At 37.6% G+C, this 20,737-nt stretch overlaps 5 protein-coding genes across 7 annotated transcripts; 3 read left to right on the plus strand and 2 right to left on the minus strand.

The window, feature by feature from the left end:
• Positions 1-983: 983 nt before the first annotated feature.
• LOC137711318 (uncharacterized) lies at positions 984-3,023 on the plus strand. The gene is made up of 2 exons (XM_068450547.1): positions 984-1,208; positions 2,237-3,023. The coding sequence occupies exons 1-2, from the start codon at positions 1,078-1,080 to the stop codon at positions 2,700-2,702; spliced, it is 597 nt and encodes a 198-aa protein (XP_068306648.1). The 5' UTR covers positions 984-1,077; the 3' UTR covers positions 2,703-3,023.
• A 1,295-nt stretch (positions 3,024-4,318) lies between these two features.
• Positions 4,319-5,961, plus strand: LOC137710697 (dolichol-phosphate mannose synthase subunit 2-like). Its single transcript, XM_068449798.1, has 3 exons — positions 4,319-4,438; positions 5,262-5,378; positions 5,482-5,961. The coding sequence occupies exons 2-3, from the start codon at positions 5,289-5,291 to the stop codon at positions 5,632-5,634; spliced, it is 243 nt and encodes an 80-aa protein (XP_068305899.1). The 5' UTR covers positions 4,319-4,438; positions 5,262-5,288; the 3' UTR covers positions 5,635-5,961.
• Positions 4,376-11,031, plus strand: LOC137710698 (dolichol-phosphate mannose synthase subunit 2-like). Of its 2 annotated transcripts, none has more exons than XM_068449801.1 (3): positions 4,376-4,438; positions 10,512-10,628; positions 10,732-11,031. In XM_068449801.1, exons 2-3 carry the CDS (start codon positions 10,539-10,541, stop codon positions 10,882-10,884), a joined length of 243 nt encoding a protein of 80 aa, XP_068305902.1. In that variant the 5' UTR covers positions 4,376-4,438; positions 10,512-10,538; the 3' UTR covers positions 10,885-11,031. The 2 variants fall into 2 exon arrangements, with proteins under 2 accessions (XP_068305902.1, XP_068305900.1); XM_068449799.1 differs by lacking the exon at positions 4,376-4,438 and adding an exon at positions 9,569-9,694.
• A 2,529-nt stretch (positions 11,032-13,560) lies between these two features.
• On the minus strand, positions 13,561-14,587 carry LOC137711717 (probable calcium-binding protein CML11). The gene has a single exon (XM_068450977.1). It carries the CDS (start codon positions 14,202-14,204, stop codon positions 13,713-13,715), a length of 492 nt encoding a protein of 163 aa, XP_068307078.1. The 5' UTR covers positions 14,205-14,587; the 3' UTR covers positions 13,561-13,712.
• Positions 14,588-15,005: 418 nt separating this feature from the next.
• LOC137711150 (plastoglobulin-1, chloroplastic) lies at positions 15,006-17,568 on the minus strand. Of its 2 annotated transcripts, XM_068450359.1 has the most exons (4): positions 16,959-17,568; positions 15,623-15,818; positions 15,211-15,526; positions 15,006-15,103 (listed from the first exon to the last, which is right to left on the minus strand). In XM_068450359.1, the coding sequence occupies exons 1-3, from the start codon at positions 17,513-17,515 to the stop codon at positions 15,215-15,217; spliced, it is 1,065 nt and encodes a 354-aa protein (XP_068306460.1). In that variant the 5' UTR covers positions 17,516-17,568; the 3' UTR covers positions 15,006-15,103; positions 15,211-15,214. The 2 variants fall into 2 exon arrangements, with proteins under 2 accessions (XP_068306460.1, XP_068306459.1); XM_068450358.1 differs by having other exon boundaries at positions 15,006-15,526.
• Positions 17,569-20,737: the final 3,169 nt, after the last annotated feature.

A 20,737-nucleotide genomic window follows, 5' to 3' on the forward strand; every position in this document is an offset into this window, starting at 1 on the left:
AACTCGGTGATTATATTGAACACAACCACACATCAGGCCTTAAATATCATGGGCAATGAACCACGAGCTTGTGACTCAATGGTAAATGACGGATTACGAGGCTTCCTTCAAACTGGAGGTCTTGGGTTAGAAACCTGTTATTGGTAGGAAAGTCAGACTTGTGGCTATGAGGAGATTGAAATGCCTCTGTAAGTCTTCTCGGCCCCCGAAAGGGGTGGGCAGTTATCCTTTAAAAAATAATAATAATAATAATGGGCAATGATTGGATGATTGGATTTTTTTAGTCAATTTAATCTAGTTTCTACCATTAAAGTTAAATTTCATGCACGTGTTACTCAAATGATCTTCAAATAAACAAAATTATTCCTTCATCTCAACCCTAATGGGTTGAGCAGACCAGCCTAAAGTCCACAACTATCAGGCCCAAGGCCTAAATAATTCGCCAAGCTTTCTAACGGAAATTTGCATCCACAATATGGGTACATCAACGCACTAGGTTAGTGATCTTGAAAAGCATTCACTTTGTTTAGCAAATGGTTTAAAGCCTTTCGTTGTCATACCTATCATAGGATGGTAGATTACGTGTTATTTGAGGAAAAAAAAAATCGAGAACCAAACCGACTTGAACTGGTTAGGTTCGATTTCTAGTCCTTGCTTGAGAAGTTTGGGTGAACCAAATTCTTTTCACTTGATTTTTCGGTTTCCCGGTTTTTTCCCCACCCGTACATGCAATTTTACTCTCAAATTGAGTATAACATGGGTGGCCTAAGACTCTCATTGGGTGTCAATAGAATCACTCACTCAAGAAATAAGTAGTTGGAAGGCTGAATGTGGGCCTGAAATTTTAATCACTCTTTTGGGGCTTTACGCATAAAAAAAGCCCATCAACCGAACCAAACCGATTCGATGAAACGAACGGTTGAGATCAAATGAGATATTGAGCATCCCCACGTACGCGATGACGCTTTATTCGGTGACGCGAGGCAGAGGGAAAACTTGAGAGAAACGAAAACCTAGAAATAAAACCAGAGAAAAACTCAGAAACTGCGACAAAAAATCGATCAAACATTCAAAAGAATGGTGTTTTGGGAGATCGCATTAGGCACCGCCTATTTCTTGGGGCTCCGCCGCACGTACAGACTAGCCCTCAAGATTCAGCGCCGCCTCATCGGCCCTAACCACCCAAAGATTCGGGAATTTGCTCACAGGTATTTCTTTTTCTTTTTCTCTCTTTTTTTAGGATTTTATTTGAAATATTTTGATTTCTCTAGAGTTTGATGCGTGAATTAATCAAACCATTAGAACTGATAAGAAAACCTTGTATTCCATGTAATTTGTGTATTATTTGATTTAAAAAAGTTGTATGTGATTTCGTTAGTTTCTCACCGAAATGTAGGCAGATTTGTGTTTGTTTTAAGCTTCGGAATTGTTTTGATTGTGTTATATGATTTCGGAATGTGTCGTAGATCTTATTACGTCATGAAATTAGCTGTGAATGTGCAGTGATTTATCTCTCTATTGTTTCATTGTTGAATGTTCCATTGCTGTTGGGCAAGTTAGTGAAGCATTGCCTAGATTACGCCGAATTAGTTTATAAACCGAATAATAGGATATGGGGGCATTCCGCCATCCACATTAGTTTCGTTGCATTGAACACTTTAAGGTTGCTAACATCTTTAATGCTCCGGTTAGAAAATGCAATTATTAGATAGAGACTTAGGGCAAAAGGGGTAGAAGAAGGCCTAGGAAGACCTGGAAAAAGACTTTAAGAAAACTTAGAAAAGACATGGAGTACTTGGAGCTAAAGGAAGACTTGGCGCAAAACCGAGTGCAGTGGCATTCTAGGATTCATACAGCTGACCCTTTCTTAATGGGATAATTCTTGGTTGTTTAAACTTCATGTAGTTTGGCCTGGCGGGATATGATCATCATTTTTCGACCCAAAAAACAAAAAGATTTGATAAGCGTTTAGTATCCTGGACGGTTAATTTGAATATTTAGCACGAATACACTGCTTACCAGTAGATATATAACATTAGAGCCTTGATTAATGAGGTGTTTAATTAGCTGTAGGATTTGAGGGCATTGGTCAGTGATGTTTATTTGTTGCTACCATCCCGTTTCTTTTCTTGCTCACTATGATATTGCAATAGTTGTCTGTTAAACAATGACTGTTTATCATCTTTGCTATTAGTTTATAACTGCTACAGCCATTGTGTTTTTCTTTCATTCAAAGGCGAACACGTGCTGTGTTTGATGTAGCTGTCAAGGTTCACAAGAATGTTCAGCAACGAGACATAGAAGTTGGTAGAAATCTTGGTAACCGGATCCTGCGCTGGCTCGATCGGATGAAACCTGAAGCTGAGATTCGGCGTCCCCTGGACAAACCTCCCACTGGTTCTAACTCTAGCATGAGAATTACAAAGCAGGTAAACTCCTCCCAGCTCAAAACTCCTGGAAGCACTCAGATAACCAGAAATCAGGACTCTGACAGACATCTGTTTTCAACAATGACAAATATGTGGTCTAAACCGTTGCCTCCAATTACAATGATGATGAGATCACGAAAACCTTCTGGGAATGTGACCCACTACCGCCACTTATGCATGAACGTGCCTCAACCATTAAGATCGAACTACAGTACAGGTGGGTTTGGGGGAGTTATACGAAAGGATATAATGCAGTGGATGCTGCAAAAATGATGGGACAGAGGTACTTGCCCTTTGTGTTTTCGTAGGAGCCAAACAATCTTGAGATCGGATTAAGGAGCGATAGGTTTTGAGGATGTGATACGGTTCCTCTGAAGTTGAGCTGACTTTTGTTTCTCAAAATCTGCTTTCAGATAAGTTTTGTCTTTTCATTTTCAGGAACAAACTACAAGCACAATTGTTTGGTTGTTGTTCTTTGTTCATTTTGTTTATTGTTGGGAAGCTATAGTAGCACAGGACACGATCACGATGATTTTGTAATTAAATTAAGGAGATTTTAATTCATAATTGTTGGTTCAGACCATAGTCAGCAAAGTTCTCATGTTCATGTGTACTGAAATAGTGAATACCTCCCCGGTCGCCACTCTTTCATTTGGCCCGACGGGCGACGGTGATTGAAGGAGGCTGGTTGGAGATTAACTTTGGAGCTGCATTTCTAACCAGTTCGATTTTCAGTATAACCCGTGAAGTTTAACGAGGTTGATTTGCGTTGCTTTGCTTCCGAGCTGATGCTATTTTTGCTTTACGCGGGAGGAGTTTGTTGTTTGATGCTACTTTTGGGCCTTGTTACTTGTTAGTATTGAGTGGTAGAGTTTGTTAGAGTTTATTCTCTAAGCTTTAGGATTGAAATCCTGAAGCCTAATCCCAAACTCCAAAAGGGTACGTTTGGTACACAGGACATGGCTCGATTTGACCTTTTTTTGTATCCGATTGACATGGACAAGATTGAACTTTTTCGCATTTAACGAGCTTCTTTAACCGTTATGTCCAAATGCCATGCGAAGTTAACGTTTGACATAACAAAGTGCTCCAAACAACGAATTAACACTTACTAGGATCTGTAGGTAAGAACTAAAAAACACGACGATTTTTGTTAATTGTTGAGTGGTTTTATTGACACTTCACAATTTATTGAACAAGTGTGCCACAAAATTTTAGTATTGAATGTCTTGATATGAAACGACTTTAGGTCCCACAAGTCTTTTTTGAAAATTTTCTGAGTTTACACTCATGTCCAATGTGAGATAACTTTATACTAAAGGAGTAAATAATCACACACCTTGACAAATAAGACATGAAGTCGATTGTTTGGAGGCTTCACGTGAGGTATGAACTCATACTTATTTATTGTGCATCAATTTTAGTGATGTTCATACGATATGAGCTCTACGAAAACTATTTAATTTTTCAGAATGAATCTACCATAATGGTGTTGCATCATCTCAAATTTTAGGGCTGAGTTTTTCGTCCTGAAATCCCGACCTTGAATCTCGACCCCAACTCGATTCCCCTCGCCCCGAAACTAAAACACATTTAGGTATTCTAGAATTTTGAGATCCAAAAAGTTTTGGTTCGGAATCGAGACATATAATACCAGTTGACAATTTTGGGATCAGGATTCAGGATTGGGTTTTCGGTTTCGGCCCACAACTTTGCACTGGTTTAAAAGAAGTTAGTAGCTACCAACCCAAACTTTGCAAATTTTCAGTAAAACAGACTTGTAACTAAGGAGGGCATTAAACTAAAATAATAACAAAAAATTGCGTGATTTTGGGATAGAAGATCAAAGTTTTGGGCCCAAAGAAAATCTAGGTGAGCCTAGTAAAGGCCTGGTTCTTAGTCCACACGTATGAACAGTCTCCCAGGCGTCTCGAGGGCGTAGTCGTCGTCCATTTTTACAGACTTTCAGACGGACTCAGTAGCCATATCCTCCCTCTCCCCATTTACAGGTTTGGTTTTTCCTTCTTCATCATCCATTTGTTCTAATTTAATTTAATTTGTAAGGCCGTTTCGAACTTCTGATGTAGGGATTTAAGAATTAAGGTATTTTTTGATTCATGTATAATATAGGGATTTAGGATTCAATTAATCTATAATTTAGGGATTCAATTGATCTATAATTTAGGGATTTAGGATTGAAGAATCCCATGAATCAATGTTGGATGATTCTAAAATTGAGTGTCTGCCCCAGGAATGATTGAACCTTGGTTGTCTTCTTAATATGATTTTTTAATTTTTTGTTAATTGATATACTTCTCAGACTTTTTTTTCCCCTTAATTTTTCTTAGAATTTTAAGCAAGCTTCCTGTCATGTTATACCGAAATCAGGTCCAAGGATTCTTGGAATTGGAATTATTAATCTCTTGTTAATCTGAAATACTAGTGCTTATGGAGATTGTATAATTTTTACGGATATAAATATTATGTACGGCTCGTTTGGAAGTACTTTTAAATTTGCTGAAAGCGGTTTGGAACCTGTTGTCAATAAAATGGCAAGTGAATCCAAAACATGCACTATATTTCTTCATGCTAGAAGCACGCAGTAGGTGCTTTGCAGGAAGCACTTTAAGCTTTTGGAACCCAAAAACATTTTCTTTAAAAGCGCTTTCAGTCATTTTGAAAGTTATTCCAAACAAACTCATAATTGTTTGTTGAAAGTGTTTTCTACTTCACAAGAATGTGCTGATCCTTGACGGGTATAAATATGATGTAATTGTAAGTTTTTTCTACTTCATAGGAAGAACCCGATCCTCATCGTCTTTTGAATTGTAGGTAAGAGAAGCCATAAACATTGTCACAATGGAATTGGCGGACAAGGCCGTTGGATTTCTTTTATCCTACATAAGTTTGTCGATATTCACTTACTACACATTTTGGGTGATTATCCTGGTCAGTTGTACTTCTTTCTCAAATCAAATGCTTTATTGCTTCCCACACTTAATTAACCTGATGTCGTCTGTTGTTGATATATTTACCGTCGTTTGTGTTTCAGCCGTTTGTAAACAACGATCACTTCATCCACCGGTATTTCCTCCCACAAGAGTACGCCGTACTAATACCTGTGTTTGCTGGCATGGTGCTGCTCTGCTTTTTATGCATTTTCATTGGATATGTCATGTTAAAATCCAAAAAGAAGAAAGCTTGATGACAGTATTTCCCCCCACTTTTAGTTTCTTTTCATTTCTTTGGAGCCGAATCCAAGTGTTTCTGAAATGATCAGATACTGATTACCTTACTTGTTTCGTTTTTCTGGATCATTTCTAATTCTCTTTTCTATCCCCTTTTATCGGTGATTTAAGTGCTCGTTTTACATTAAGGCCTCGTTTGGTGTCTTGGATCGGAGTGGAATCGGTAACCCACAATGTTTCATGTATGTTGAAGGGGGTAGTAGTTTCGGAATGTTTCATATATCATATTATGTCATGAAACTAGCTGTGAAAATGAGCAATGAGATCTCAATTGTTTCGGTGTTGAATGTTCCATTGCTTCCGAGCTGGTGCTATTTTTGCTTTCCCCGGGAGGAGTTTGTTGTTTGATGCTACTTTTGGCCCTTGTTACTTGTTAGTATTGAGTGGTAGAGTTTGGTACACAGGACATGGCTCGATTTGACCTTTTTTTGTATCCGATTGGCATGGACAAGATTGAACTTTTTCACATTCAACGAGCATCTTTAACCGATATGTCCAAATGCCACGCGAAGTTAACGTTTGACATAACAAAGTGCTCTAAACAATGAATTAACACCGACTAGGATTTGTAGGTAAGAACTAAAAAGCACGATGATTTTTATTAGTTGTTGAGTTGTTTTTATTGACACTTCACAATTTATTGAACAAGTGTGCCACAATATTTTAGCACTGAATGTCTTGATATGAAACGACTTTAGGTCTCACAAGTTGTTTTTTGAGTTCACACTCATGTCCAATGTGAGATAACTTTATACTAAAGGCGCAAATAATCACACACCTTGACAAATAAGACATGAAGTCAATTGTTTGGAGGCTTCACGTGAGGTATGAACTCGTATTTATTTATTGTGCATCAATTTTAGTGATGTTCATACAATATGAGCTCAACGAAAACTATTTAATTTTTTAGAATGATGGTGTTGCATCATCTCAAATTTTAGGGATGAGTTTTTTCGTCCTGAAATCCCGACCCCTAATCTCGACCCCAACCCTATTCCCCCTACCCCGAAAGAACCCAAAACAAATTGAGCCCGAAACTAAAACACATTTCAGTATTCTTGAATTTTGGGATCCAAAAAGTTTTGGTTCAGGATCAAGACATAAAATACTAGTTGACAATTTCGGGATCAGGATTTAGGATTGGGTTTTCGGTTCCGGGCCACAACTTTGCACTGGTTTAAAAGAAGTTACTAGAGCAGACTTGTAACTAAGTAGGGCATTAAACTAAAATAATAATAAAAAATTGTGTTGGTGTGTGTGATTTTGAATAATGCTATTCATACCATGTTTTTGTACCACATTTTCATACCACCTTAGGTGACACACCCCGACTAAAATCAAGGCGTATTGGCCATCACGTGAAGGTGACATAGCCATGTGCACAGTGCGGAAGCAATATTAATATAAGAAATGCGAATAAATAAAAACCCAACTAACTAGAGAACTAGATAAGATAAGGTGCAAGACGAAATAAGTGTGAATTCACAACCAAAGTATAAGTAGCCTAAGTGCAGTCCAGCAGGACGAATACTAATTACACAACACCAAAGGTAATCCTACAATGGTGATAATCTGTCAGAGCTGCCGTGGATTTTTCGCAAGCCACCAAAAAACACTCCTAACTAGAACATGGAGGGGCGCAAAACAGAAAGTGTGAGTGGGCAAAAACAAAGCTTTTCAAAACCATTTCAATTATCAAAGGTAATAACCCCTCGCCGTAAAACCTGTATAATTTCCCAGAAAATAGAATACATATCTATACCACAACCATGCTCAGAATAGCAAAATTCACAAATATGCCATGTTGAATATCTCAGCATAAAAATATGTAAGCTAGGTGATATAAATCAATGCAAATGATATGTCAGCCGGAGTCACCTAATGTGACCTGTACAGCTGAATCTAGAGCTCATCCATCTAGCCGGAGTCACCTAACTTGACCTGTACGGTTCAAATCTACATCTCAACAAATATACATGCACACGAGTCAGAATCAGGTCTGTACAACAAGACTAGGTGTAAATAAATAAGCTCAAGTGCTACGATCACGTGAAGACTGTGCGAATGATCGCGGGTCACCTACAAGTCGGAACCACTTATAGCGGTCTGTACGACAGGGATGTGCACCTAACTTGGATCCAAGGTGAGCGTATGGTGCGGGAGGTGAACATCACATGAATGATTGTGCACTAACCATGGGCGGGAGCACTAACACCGGGGTGCAGGTTTATGAGCTCTCAACACATCTCACATAATCATCAATTTACACAAACAATCTACAACTCACCTGGTACTTATCTGAGCGTCCATAGCGTCAAATCACATTTATGCATACCATATTAATTCAATGATCTACGTATAAATCAATATGCATGGCATTTCTAAATATAATTTCATTTAAATCGATTTTCTGGGAAAAATCTCAAGTATATAGGTATATACGGAAAACCAAAAGCCCACTCACTGGTATGTGGAAGGGTCGTAGCTCCCAAGCCTCGATTGACTGCGCTCGTCCTGAGGATAGGTCTCACCTATATGCGAAACAACTATATAAACTTCTCATACATTGCTCAAATAAGGTGTTTGAATATACCAACGTGATCTATAGAAAAATTTTCCGACCACCCACGCGCCGGCCAAGGCACGGCCAGATGCGCCCCCACGCGAGGCCAACCCTAACGGAACAGTGAACGACAGTTAGGAATATTTCGTTAAATTCTTAACAGAAGTTAACGACAGTTACTTGACGCCGTTAGAATATTCCATCAACTCTGACGAAATATTCGTCTCCTTCTCCAATGAGCCTTGCTGGTCGCCGCTGTCCGCTGCCGTCTAAAATTCGAATTTTTGCCGGTTTCTGGAAAAACTTTAAAACTTCATATCTTTCTCATTTCTTAACCAAAATCCATGAAATTTGTACCAAAATGAAGCTTACAACGAGTAGAACAAAACCTTACCACTTTTAGGACTTAAATCCAATGGGATCTCATCAGAAAAACCCACGATAATTTGGCCACCACTGCAACTCTCCAAAACTAAGCTTCCTGACGTCCAAAACACTCCAACTTTCTTCCCCGAGCTTCGTAAAGATGTCCTAAAACTCCTTAGAACTTTAAAACTCGAAGAAAAGTCCACAATCACGACTGCATGAACAGTAACCCAAAACTGGGTTCTCTGGTTTTCGGGTTTTACGAGCTCTCACGTCGAACTAAGGGTATAGATGAGCTCCTAAGCTCACAAAGAACACAAAAGCAACCTCCTCAACATCGATCCGTGAAAAAGGAAGCTAGTTTGAAGAGTGATCGTACAACTTGTATGGACAACGGATGAAATCCAAGAGAATGAGAGATAGAGGGTCAACATAGAGGTTTGGGTGTGTGTGCGTGTGGTCCTAGTGGGTCACCAACCAAAAACAAAAGAAAATAAAAAAAAAGTCCTAAGTAGTTCCAAAAGTATAGGAAAGTTAGGAATTGGACCACAACCAAAAACATATCACATACCACACATCTCAACGTCCAAGGGCAATTAAGTCATTTCCTTACTCTCGAGGATAAAATAATATACACCTTCGGGATAGGCTGTCACATTAGGTGGCATTTGATGTGGACAGCTACATCATTTGAATTAATCAGATTTTTAAATTTAGTTCAATAAACTAATAATTAAGAAAAACTAGTAAATTAAATGATGATTGTGGTTTATGAGGAGTCTTTTTCCTTCATTTCCTTGGGTTTTGCAAATTTTTCAAATGGTGTGGCTGTCCACATCAGATGACACCTAAAATGATATAGAAATATGGTATAAAAACATGGTATGAATATCATTATCCTGTGATTTTGGGTTAGTAGATCCAAAGTTTTGGGCCCAAAGAAAAACTAGGTGAGCCTAGTAAAGGGCCTGCTTCTTAGTCCACACGTGTGAAGAGCCTCCCAGGCGTCTCGAGGGCGTAGTCGTCGTCCATTTTTCCAGACTTTCAGACCAACTCAGTAGCCATATCCTCCCTCTCCCCATTTACAGGTTTGGTTTTTCCTTCTTCATCTTCCATTTTTTCTAATTTAATATAATTTGTAGGGCTGTTTCGAACTTCTGATGTAGGGATTTAAGAATTAAGGTATTTTTTGATTCATGTATAATATAGGGATTGAGGATTCAATTAATCTATAATTTAGGGATTCAATTGATCTATAATTTAGGGATTTAGGATTGAAGAATCCCATGAATCAATTTTGGATGATTCTAAATGCCCCAGGAATGATTGAACCTTGGTTGTCTTCTTAATATGATTTTTTAATTTTTTGTTAATTGATATACTTCTCAGACTTTTTTTTTTTTCCCCATAATTTTTCTGAGAATTTTAAGCAAGCTTCCTGACATGTTATACCAAAATCAGGTCCAAGGATTCTTAGAATTGGAATTATTAATCTCTTGTTAATCTGAAATACTAGTGCTTATGGAGATTGTATAATTTTTACAGATATAAATATTATGTAGGACTCGTTTGGAAGGGCTTTTAAATTGGCTGAAAGCGGTTTGGAACCCGTTGTCAATAAAATGGCAAGTGAATCCTAAACATGCACTTTATTTCTTAATGCTAGAAGCACATAGTAGATGCTTTGCAGGAAGCACTTTAAGTTTTGGGAACCCAAAAACATTTTCTCTAAAAGCGCTTTCAGTCATTTTGAAAGTTGTTCCAAACAAACTCGTAATTCTTTGTTGAAAGTGTTTTCTACTTCACAAGAATGTGCTGATCCTTGACGGATATAAATATGATGTAATTGTAAGTTTTTTCTACTTCATAGGAAGAACCCGATCCTCATCGTCTTTTGAATTGTAGGTAACAGAAGCCACAAACATCGTCACAATGGAATTGGCAGACAAGGCTGTTGGATTTCTGTTATCCTACATCAGTTTGTCGATATTCACGTATTACACATTTTGGGTGATAATCCTGGTCAGTTTTACTTCTTTCTCAAATCAAATGCTTTGTTGCTTTCCACACTTAATTAACCTGATGTTGTCTGTTGTTGATATATTTACCGTCGTTTGTGTTTCAGCCGTTTGTAAACAACGATCACTTCATCCACCGGTATTTCCTCCCACAAGAGTACGCCATACTAATACCTGTGTTTGCTGGCATGGTGCTTCTCTGCTTTTTGTGCATTTTCATTGGATATGTCATGTTAAAATCCAAAAAGAAGAAAGCTTGATGACAGTATTTCCCCCACTTTTAGTTTCTTTTCATTTCTTTGGAGCCGAATCCAAGTGTTTCTGAAATGATCAGATACTGATTACCTTACTTGTTTTGTTTTTCTGCATCATATCTAATTCACTTTTCTACCCCCTCTTATCGGTGATTTAAGTGCTCGTTTTACATTAAGGCCTCGTTTGGTGTCTTGGATCCGAGTGGAATTGGTAACCCACAATGTTTCATGTATGTTGAAGGGGGTAGTGATTTCGGAATGTTTCATATCATATTATGTCATGAAACTAGCTGTAATGGGCAGTGAGATCTCAATTGTTTCGGTGTTGAATGTTCCGTTGCTGTTGGGCAAGTTAGTGAAGTTTTCATCTTTCTCAACTTAGATCTAGAAACAACAAAGAAGACATGTATGGCTGTTACAAGGAATATTGCAATCATACGAGTAGTCGTATACTCGACAATGGTTCTGTAAATGCCTGAATTTAGACGAGCAATAGAATTTTTTACAAAGATAAGCATAACACATCAATATGCGTTATCGTTTAACTGAATGTAAGACATGAGTGAAGGCCCAACAAATATAATTTTTTTTTTTTTCACGAAATTTTTTGAATTGGCATGGTAGTTATTTAATTAATATTATCCATTCCTTAAGCATAAAATAAATGGTTTTTAACTTAAGGCAACAAAATGAAGTCGCAATAAGGTAATAAAGCAAATTTATGCAAATTTATTTTAATTCATTAAATGTCTAACAATTTTATTAGCTCTAGGGAAGTTTAATTTCTGTTTAAGAGAGAGAAGGAGGTGGGACGGAAGTTGCAATAATACAATTATTACATACTTGGTCAACTCTGCTTGAATGGCAATTATGTTGCCATAGTGTCCATATGTAAATGTATTGCTCGCAAAAATCTTATGGCACGGTCTTCCTAACGTCACGAGAGCCCGGTAACTGTTGTCACCAATCTTCCACCCTAAGAAAATATAGTTGTACACGTCAAATGTCTACTTTATGCTGAAATGTTTTTTGCACTCGATCGCGGCCGACGAGTTATCCAAATGCGTCAACGTTAGAAGTACGTAACTCGCCAAAAGCAAAATGACCATAATTAAAAACATGTTCAGTTCGGCCATAATGTTGGAAAGAACGAGTAACTTTTTATTTTCTCAGAGAATGATCCCTTGGATGCAGTTGAATTTTAATGCAAGGAGTTCTACACTTATGAGGAAGAGCCAAAGATGCGAGTCAATCGTAAATGAAAATCGAATTTTCCTTTAAAACTACTTGAGCAACATATTTAACAGATGTGAGGTACCAAATACTAGAATTCCTAAATTTAATCTTTATTTGGGATGATAAAAGCAACCAACAAATTGTAATAAATTGTTTAAATCTCAACGATCACACAACTATTTATTATTTCCCACAACTATTTTTTTTTCTTTTTTTTTTGCAGATTAATTGATTGACAAATTTATTGCAATAGAATTGCAAAAATCGTAAATTGGATCTCAACGATCACATAACTAGTTGTTATTTCTCACAACTATTACATTTTTTTTTTTTTTTTGCAAATTAATTGATTGACTAATTTATTGCAATAGAATTGCGAAAATCATAAATTGAACTTGCACATCGTAGTCCTGAATATTATAAACATTTAGATACCATTGAGTGAAAAAATAGATGACAAGTTGAAAAAAGAAAGCAACTAGTCTTAATTGTTTGGTAATAAATAGACAAACGTATTTTTCGAGTATTAATATTAATTTCATAACAAAATGAAAATGTGACATAAGAGAATAAATTTGTTAAGAAGCAAAGAATCGTTGAAGTAGAGTAAGTAAATGAGCATTTTTTTTTATATAATAAACCCGTTTTAGCACAAATATCATATCGCACCTAATGTATTTGGTACAATACTCATGTTCCACACATCGTTACCTAATGTATTTGGTACAATACTCATGTTCCACAGATCGTATGTAACGTTTATGAGCTACAGTTGCGTACTTTCCACAATCCGTTCAGAAAGCTTTACTTACCTTACTAGAAGGACTTTTAGGCTCAATAATGTTATGGTTTTTGAAATTTAGTGCTTTGATAACTCTGTTTATCTTTTCGTCGTTTTTGTTTCTATTAAGAAAACAACTCAAGGATTACACATTCTATATGAGCTGTAAATGTTTAAGGCTGCTGAGCACCACAACCCTAGAGATAATGAAATCTTCGAAATAACTCTATACACAAGTCAAGTGCAAGAAAACTTAACAGAGTTACTTTGAGATAAGAAGTTAATAATTTAGAAAATTTGGTACGACAGATCGCTTAAAATGTTAATTCATATGACAAATTTTAAAAAATTGTAGAAGTTGATATGACATTTTCAAAAATTTCCAATGAAAAATCATGTTGCTCCCTCGCTACTCCTAACCTAATTACAAAATTATAATTAAGCAATAAGAACAAGGGAATTTTAACGAAAAGCTTCGGTACTGTTCACTTTAATGAAAAAACCATATTTTTACACTAAAAAGTCAATCCTAGTACTATTCAATTCATCCTTTATTTTATTATTTTCGTTAAAACTCAAAGTTTTCAAACTATTTTCATTAATTTTCCTTATTAAGCAATAAGAACGCAAGAAGTTCAACCGATATCAATGGAGGCAACTCTCTCTGATCCATAACACCCCAAAATCACATCACATTGCATGCAAACAATCAAACGAAACATAATAAAACACGAAAACTGAAGAGACAAATTAACTATATACCTGAAAATAAAGAAAATCGATGGATGGATGAAGGATGATGATCACGTCTAAGAGTCTAAGACCAAGAATTATCGAAAGCAGCGGAAGTAATGGCGTGAGCAAACTCCTGGAAATTGATTCTTCCATCGCCATCCGTATCCGCCTCCTTGATCATCCCTGTCAACTCCTCCGCCGTAAGGGCGTGCCCCAGTTTCGCCATGGAGTGCGCCAGCTCAGCTGCCGTGATGAATCCATTGCCGTCCCTGTCAAACATCCGAAACAACTGCCTCAGCTGGTCCTCCGTGTAAGGAGACTTGGCCGAGAGAAGCTCCGGCGCTACCAGCCCTACGAACTCGGAAAACTCCACGAGGCCATTGCTGTTTGTGTCTGCCTTCTGGATCAAGGCATCGAGCTGCTCCGGCCCCGGCTTCAACCCCAGTGAGCGGAGAAGCGACCCCAGCTCCAGCTGCGTTAGGCTTCCGTCGTTGTTTCGATCAAACGACCGGAATATTTCCCGCAGGTCCGCGATTTGGTCGTCGTCCAGCTTCACTGGCTGCTTGTTGCTCATGACCAAATGCTCGAGTTCGAACCTCCCTCCCCCTTAGTTGAGATGAATTTAGTGTACAATATCGCTCGTAAAAGAAAGAAGCCGGATCCGAATGTGATTGGGGTCAATATCTCCTTGAATGTCGGACCTTTTCTCCTCCTTTTTGGGTGGAATCAATTGCTGATCTCGATTCAGAGTCTTTGACCCAAATATCGGATCCGGTGCCGATGTATGATCATCCACAACACACAGAGATGAGAATAATATGATCAAAATATAAAGAAATACATGAAGAAAGTCTTTTTGCGTTTGTAAAATGCGGTGAGTGAGGCGGAAATTACGTGACGAAAAGTGTGACTCGACACCCGCGCACGTCGGTCTTTGCTGTCAACCGCTTTTTAAACAAGTTGGGAATTGGGTTGGTGTGCTTTGAGATTAGGACTTGGGAGGAAGGGTTAACTGTCATCCTCATGTTTCACGTTTTTGTCCATTAATATAAGGTCGTGTGGAATAAAATTTATATTAACATTGTATTATTAAATCGAAATATAACACAATAGCGATAAATATGTTTTATGTAAGTCATCATGTTTTGGGGTTCTTCTTCAAAATATGCTGTAATCGTTGATGAAAAATGATTTCCGCACTTTTTTTTTTCTTCCTTCAATACATATTCATGTTGTATATATTCTTAATTCTAATTTGAATATTGAATTTAAAGGCACCAGAAATGAAGAGAGGGACGATAAAAACAAGATATAAAATAGTTATCAAACGGCCTCTCAGTAATGCAAACTGGAAGCGGAAGCTACAAAATAGCAATTCAACCAACCCTATTCCTTAATCTGCATTTTAATCATTGGCCTCTCAGCAATGCAGACTGGAAGCGGAAGCTACAAAATAGGGATACATTTTCATATCTGAAAAATATTCAAGAACACAATATAAATATACCATCATTTTCCTTATACGAATTCGACTATATGTATATGACCTCGTATCCATGACACAACCGAACTGAACGTACCACGTTACTGGTATAAAAGCGGGCTCCCTTCTCTAGCAAGCACAAAAAGACCACCATCCCCCCTTGAGATCCGAAGATCCTCATCAAGGTATGTAATAAGAAGCCAGGACTTGGTCCGTTCACCTGGAACGGGAACCTTAAGCGGTGGCTGACCAGAAATGGTCCTAGAGATACCTGCAACAGCATCCTGCAAAGGATTGAGAGTTTGCTGGACGGACGATAAATTGATTTTCTGCCCAAAGACTTCCACTTCTTGAGGGAGATCAACGCTTGACTTAATCTCCGGAGGCTGAAAGCTGCCTTCCTTGAATTCCACCTAAATATGTACAGAAGTAAACTAGTAAGGTTCTGGTGCACAGCTACCCATGTAATAACTTCATGTTATTCAGTCTGATTCGAGTGCAAGTGATACCTGGATTCTTGACGGACTTCTAACTTCAAAGCTAGCAGATGCACTGAACGAGAAACTAGCAAAAGGGCTGGACAGCGTGGTGGAGTTCAAAATAGTCAGGCTGCTGCTGTTGATCGCTTGTGTTATTTTATTTACCTTCAACAATGGTGTGCCACCTGCTGCGAGTAGTGGCAACAGCTCAGAGGATGCAGTGTACCTGATTTATAGAGATGAAAACAAATAAACAAGATCAAGGAAACAGAAAGCCTCTGGTGTATACTGAAATACTTGCTCTATAACTAGAGGGCTAAAAGAGAAACAGAAACTATTAAACATTTCACAAGGACAATCGTCAACTTGTTTCAAGGCATCCAGGTCAAAAGCAACCAGAAAAAGAAAGGTTTCCGTCAATGGTAGCATATCGTCTGAGATACATGTGGTCGTTACCACATGTGTTACGCTATGCAAGGCTACTAAAGCCAACCATAACAACAAAAATAGAAGTTCAAAGGGTAGTTACGAAATCCTGAAGATGCAACTTCAATTATTATTTACAAGAACAGAAAGATAAAGCCCATGCATGGCCACACAACACCTAACATAATACAGAAGAAATTAATTACCAAATTGAACACAAATGTCATATATACGTCTCACATGATAAACGTTAAACTGGAATTCAGTTTGCAAACTATAAAAGGGACTCTTCAGATGTTGCATCATCTCATCATTTTAAAATGCTCAATTAGTGGAAGAGATTGGCAAAAATCAAAAGCCTTCTTCAAGAGAAAATTAGTTAAACCCAAAGCCTCACAGGAGCAATGACAGTTAATTATAAAAACAACTTTGGAGCATGATCATGCCACTTTTTCCAAAATGCACATTTCATCTCACGTTTAAAGAATTATGCTATTGCGTTAGACAACATAGAATATTTTTGGTCGCCGCCCTAAATTGGTGGTGAGCACCACCACCACATTGATTTCCGTTAGATGAGGGTGATTTAATCGGTCTACGCCTACTACACAAATCTCGAAATTTAAACTCAACTAACGGCCATTAATACCACCACCCCTAGGAGTGGTAAGCAAAACTACACTGTGTCATAGGAAATGCTTTTCTTTGTGAAACATATTTCACTAATCTTTTTAAAACGACTTGGAATTTGTACAGCAGAACTCTAGATGAGTCAAATGGAAATCTCATTTCTAGATGATTATGTTTATTGAGTTCAAAAATTTCATTTGAAAATTAAAATCCGTCTCTGTCTCTGTAATTTTAGTTTTGTGCGTGCACTCATCGTATAACACTGGCTAAGCAAAATAAATAAATAAATACAGACACAAATTGAACTTACAGCAAAACCCAGTTGCCATCAAGAAGGCCCGGATTCTCCGTCGGAGCCGGGTTGGGATTCGCCGCCTCCAACTGGCTAACGAACTCTAAAGCCTCCGCTCTCACCTCGGACCCGGCCCGGAACCCGAATTCGGTCCCATAAACCGTGTCCACCAAACCCCTCTTGAGCTCACTGAGCTTACCATCCACCTTCTCCTCAATGGCAACCTCAGTTTTGGCCGCATTTCCATTCCCAACTTCTACAACCCCATCTCCTCCGCCTCCCCATTCGTCCTCGTTCTGCGGAGGGTCCGATTCGGAGAGTTTGGACCGGGGCTCCGGCTCAGGGTCGGCCTTCTCGCCCCACTCGTCAGTAATCTTCGTGGGGCGGTCGTCATCGGTGGGGGTGTCGCCGGAGGGAGAGGCGCGTAGGCGGAGGGGGGGGAGTTTGGGATTAGGGTTTGGGGAGAAGAGAGAGAAAGATTGGAACTTTGGGGTTGGAAATGAGGATGGGGAATTGAGGAGGTTTTTGGAGAGGACAGGGGAGGAGTGTGAGGTGAAGATGAGATTCAGAGCCATTTCTTTTCCCTTTGTTTTTCTTTCCAGTGCTTTTTGTTTTGCTATTTGGTCGTCATCTGCTATTTAGAGGTTACAAATTTACAAAGAAATGTTGTTGGATTGTATCCACTACCTTTTTTATTTTTTATTTTTTATTTTTTATATATTTTTTTTAACAATCGATATTATCTACAGTAAGGATCTTAGGTCATTTGAAGTAAGTGATTTGTAGTTCAATTAATTAAGGGCCTTAATTCTTATGCACGATGTCTTATCTTTGAATCTTCTTTCGTAGTTTAAGTGAAGTAGTGTATTTTATTCTATCGTTTATATAAAAGCAACATTGTGTGCCTGCATTGTTAGACAATCATCTTTCCATATTGGCCTCCAAGAAAGTGGCATTAGGGTAATATCAAGATTGAATTCTAACAAGTCTTTAAATCTTCCCATTCTCACGAATTTGTGTCATTATAATTTTGGCTAGAGAACATCATTTTCATTGGTGTTTATTACAAAAAGTGGGCACTGACATTGATAGCAAACCTCAATTACTACCATGCAGCTACTAAAAAGGACTACATGTCCTTTATGTAGAAGTGTCTAGTAACAACCATTAATAACCATTTGTCCTAATGCAAGACTAAATTAATGACATGTGAAATTCACATGCTAATGAAATGAAATTTATCTTTTCAATAACCAAGACTTGACCTTGCAATAGACTTAATAGTAGGGTCGGTCTGGAGAATTTTGAGGTCCGGCGCGAAGTTAAAAAATGTGCCCTAAATTCATATAAGAAAATTATTTATTTTCACACATAAGACATTGATCAAATTATACTTAGAAAAGCAGTTCAAATTCAATAATTTAGAAACACAGAAAGACTAATTTATTTTGTATCCAGAGAAGGAAACCAAAAAACTTCAGGCTTACATGTAGATAGACGATGAGTTTTGTTTTCCATCTGAACTTTTAAAATGTTTTAGTATAAATTGTGAGGTGTTTTTTCTTATTTACTAACTTTGTCAATATGAGACTAAAAAATTAATGATGTTTTCGAGTCTTTAATTAATATGTATAAGTAATGAATGGGCACTAAATTAAACCTTTTGATGACACGTCATATGATTTGCAAATTTGTTCTAAAAATTTGGTCTACATATTACTCTTTGTAGAAGATTAGACTTGAATTCAAACAAATATTTAAAAATAACAACCCACTTGCTACTAGCTAGTAACTAAAAATAAATTAACAACCAAACAAATATTCGTAAAAATTGAAAAGAATAAACACGCATATAGCATTTCGAACTTAGGAAATCTCGTTAATTTTAAACAATAAAAACCATTACTTCTAATTAAACTTCTTGATCATTTAACCAAATTTTATAAATTTATAATCTTATGAAAAGAAATTTCTAAAAATTGAAAGTAAATAAGCACAGTTGGTGTTTTAAACCCTAAACCTCTTCATTATTTTCAAATGACAAAATCAACACTTGTAGTTAAATTTCTTTGTCATCAAACCAAATTTTATAAATTTATACTCTTATGAAAATATATATAAATACACCATCCTAATAATTTTGATGCCCCGAATTTTTTTGGATCCTAGATGGTCGTCCTGTCCCTACTGGGCCTGGGCCCGCCCTGCTTGATAGCCCGAGGCATAAAAGATCTTCAAAGATCTTCGGCCTATATTATACAAATGGAAGTTTGTGTGTGTGCGCGTGATATGAGGATTGAGGCAACTATATCTAAACCTACAGTATTTGGCTGCCAAAACTGAAGAGCAACCAACTGCTATTGATCGGTTTGAGGTTGTGCGCGTAAACACAAAAGATTGCTGGGATGAAGATGCAAAAGTATAGTGGGTAAGTTAGTTATTTACGTTGTCTCCTCTATAAGATATAGTTTTTTACTGAAAATTATTATCTTTTTTTCCCAAAGATCCCTCACTCTCGCCTTGCATAATGAATTTGAAACTGTCAAACATGGTATATATACACGCATTCCCCTTCCGTTGAGGTATCCTTCAAATAATTTTATTTGAGGGACACTTTGTGGTGCTCATTCCGTAACTTTTTCAGCGTGTTTATATTTGTTTGAATGTGATGTATGTGACCGTATGTTTGTCATCTGTTTGCCAAAATGTCCCGCTAGCATGTTTCAAAATTGAACTAGGCTTTGAATGTTTGATTAATTTTCTCACTTGCAGATGGAAAAAAGGAAGCTCCCAACCGCTCTTTAACTGCTCAAGAGGTCCTAAGACAAACTTCAAATGCTAGTAAATGCAGGTACCCGGGAGGAAAGAGTTGCCGCACAAGCAGATGTTCATGCCTGCGAGCAAAGCCTCTTCGAGCTCGATGACTTCGAGATGTTTTGTTGCCTCTCGGCACTTTCCTACCAAGGGAAGCTACTTATGGTGGATTATGCGACGGATCATTACGTGAAGGGAGAGATATTCATGGTTGCTGAGGGGAGGGCTGCAAGGGCCGTCGGAGCTGCCGCCCACTGGACTGCGTAATTAGTTTGCTTTGGTTTGATGTCATTGGTTTGCTTCCAAACAACATTTCTCTCTTAATTTCTTCATTCTTATACACATGTATGTTTATAAATGTTTGAGCATGTATGTATCATGTATATATGCATGCATTTATGTATGAATTGGCTTGGAATTCCTTTATCTAGTTGATATACTTTTTGGCTTCACGTTCTATTTTGGCTCGGTTGAATTTGAAAGCATTATATTGTGCTTCAGTGTTATATTTCACTTGTAAAATTTCGAGGTTTCTTGAGGCCTGCTGTTCAGACTAGTATTACTAGTGTTACAGTTTGGCTCGTTTACTTCAGTTCAGGACGTTGGCCTCCATATAGATTTGATAGAGATGAAGAAGGATAAGAAAGAAGATCACCTAACAGCATGACAGATATGAACCATATGGTGCATAAGAATTAGACCATCTGCCTTTGGAGAAGAAGAATACTACTTTGGATACTCCAACGATGGCTACTTTTTTTAATTCATCGATATCTTTACACAAAGGGGTGAGGGAAATAAATTGGTTATGAACACGCCATAAATTTGTCGGAAGAGATGAGGTGATAGCTATAAGGAATGAAACAACGCTTCTAAATAGGACTAGGACAATGACATATATATGATAAAATTTTGTTCAGAAGTTCTTGGCACAAGTTAGGGCGCATCAAGGGATGTGGTTATGGTTCCCAATCATTAAAATC

The sequence above is a fragment of the Pyrus communis genome, chromosome 12, assembly GCF_963583255.1.
Source record: "Pyrus communis chromosome 12, drPyrComm1.1, whole genome shotgun sequence".
Classification (NCBI taxonomy): domain Eukaryota; kingdom Viridiplantae; phylum Streptophyta; class Magnoliopsida; order Rosales; family Rosaceae; genus Pyrus; species Pyrus communis.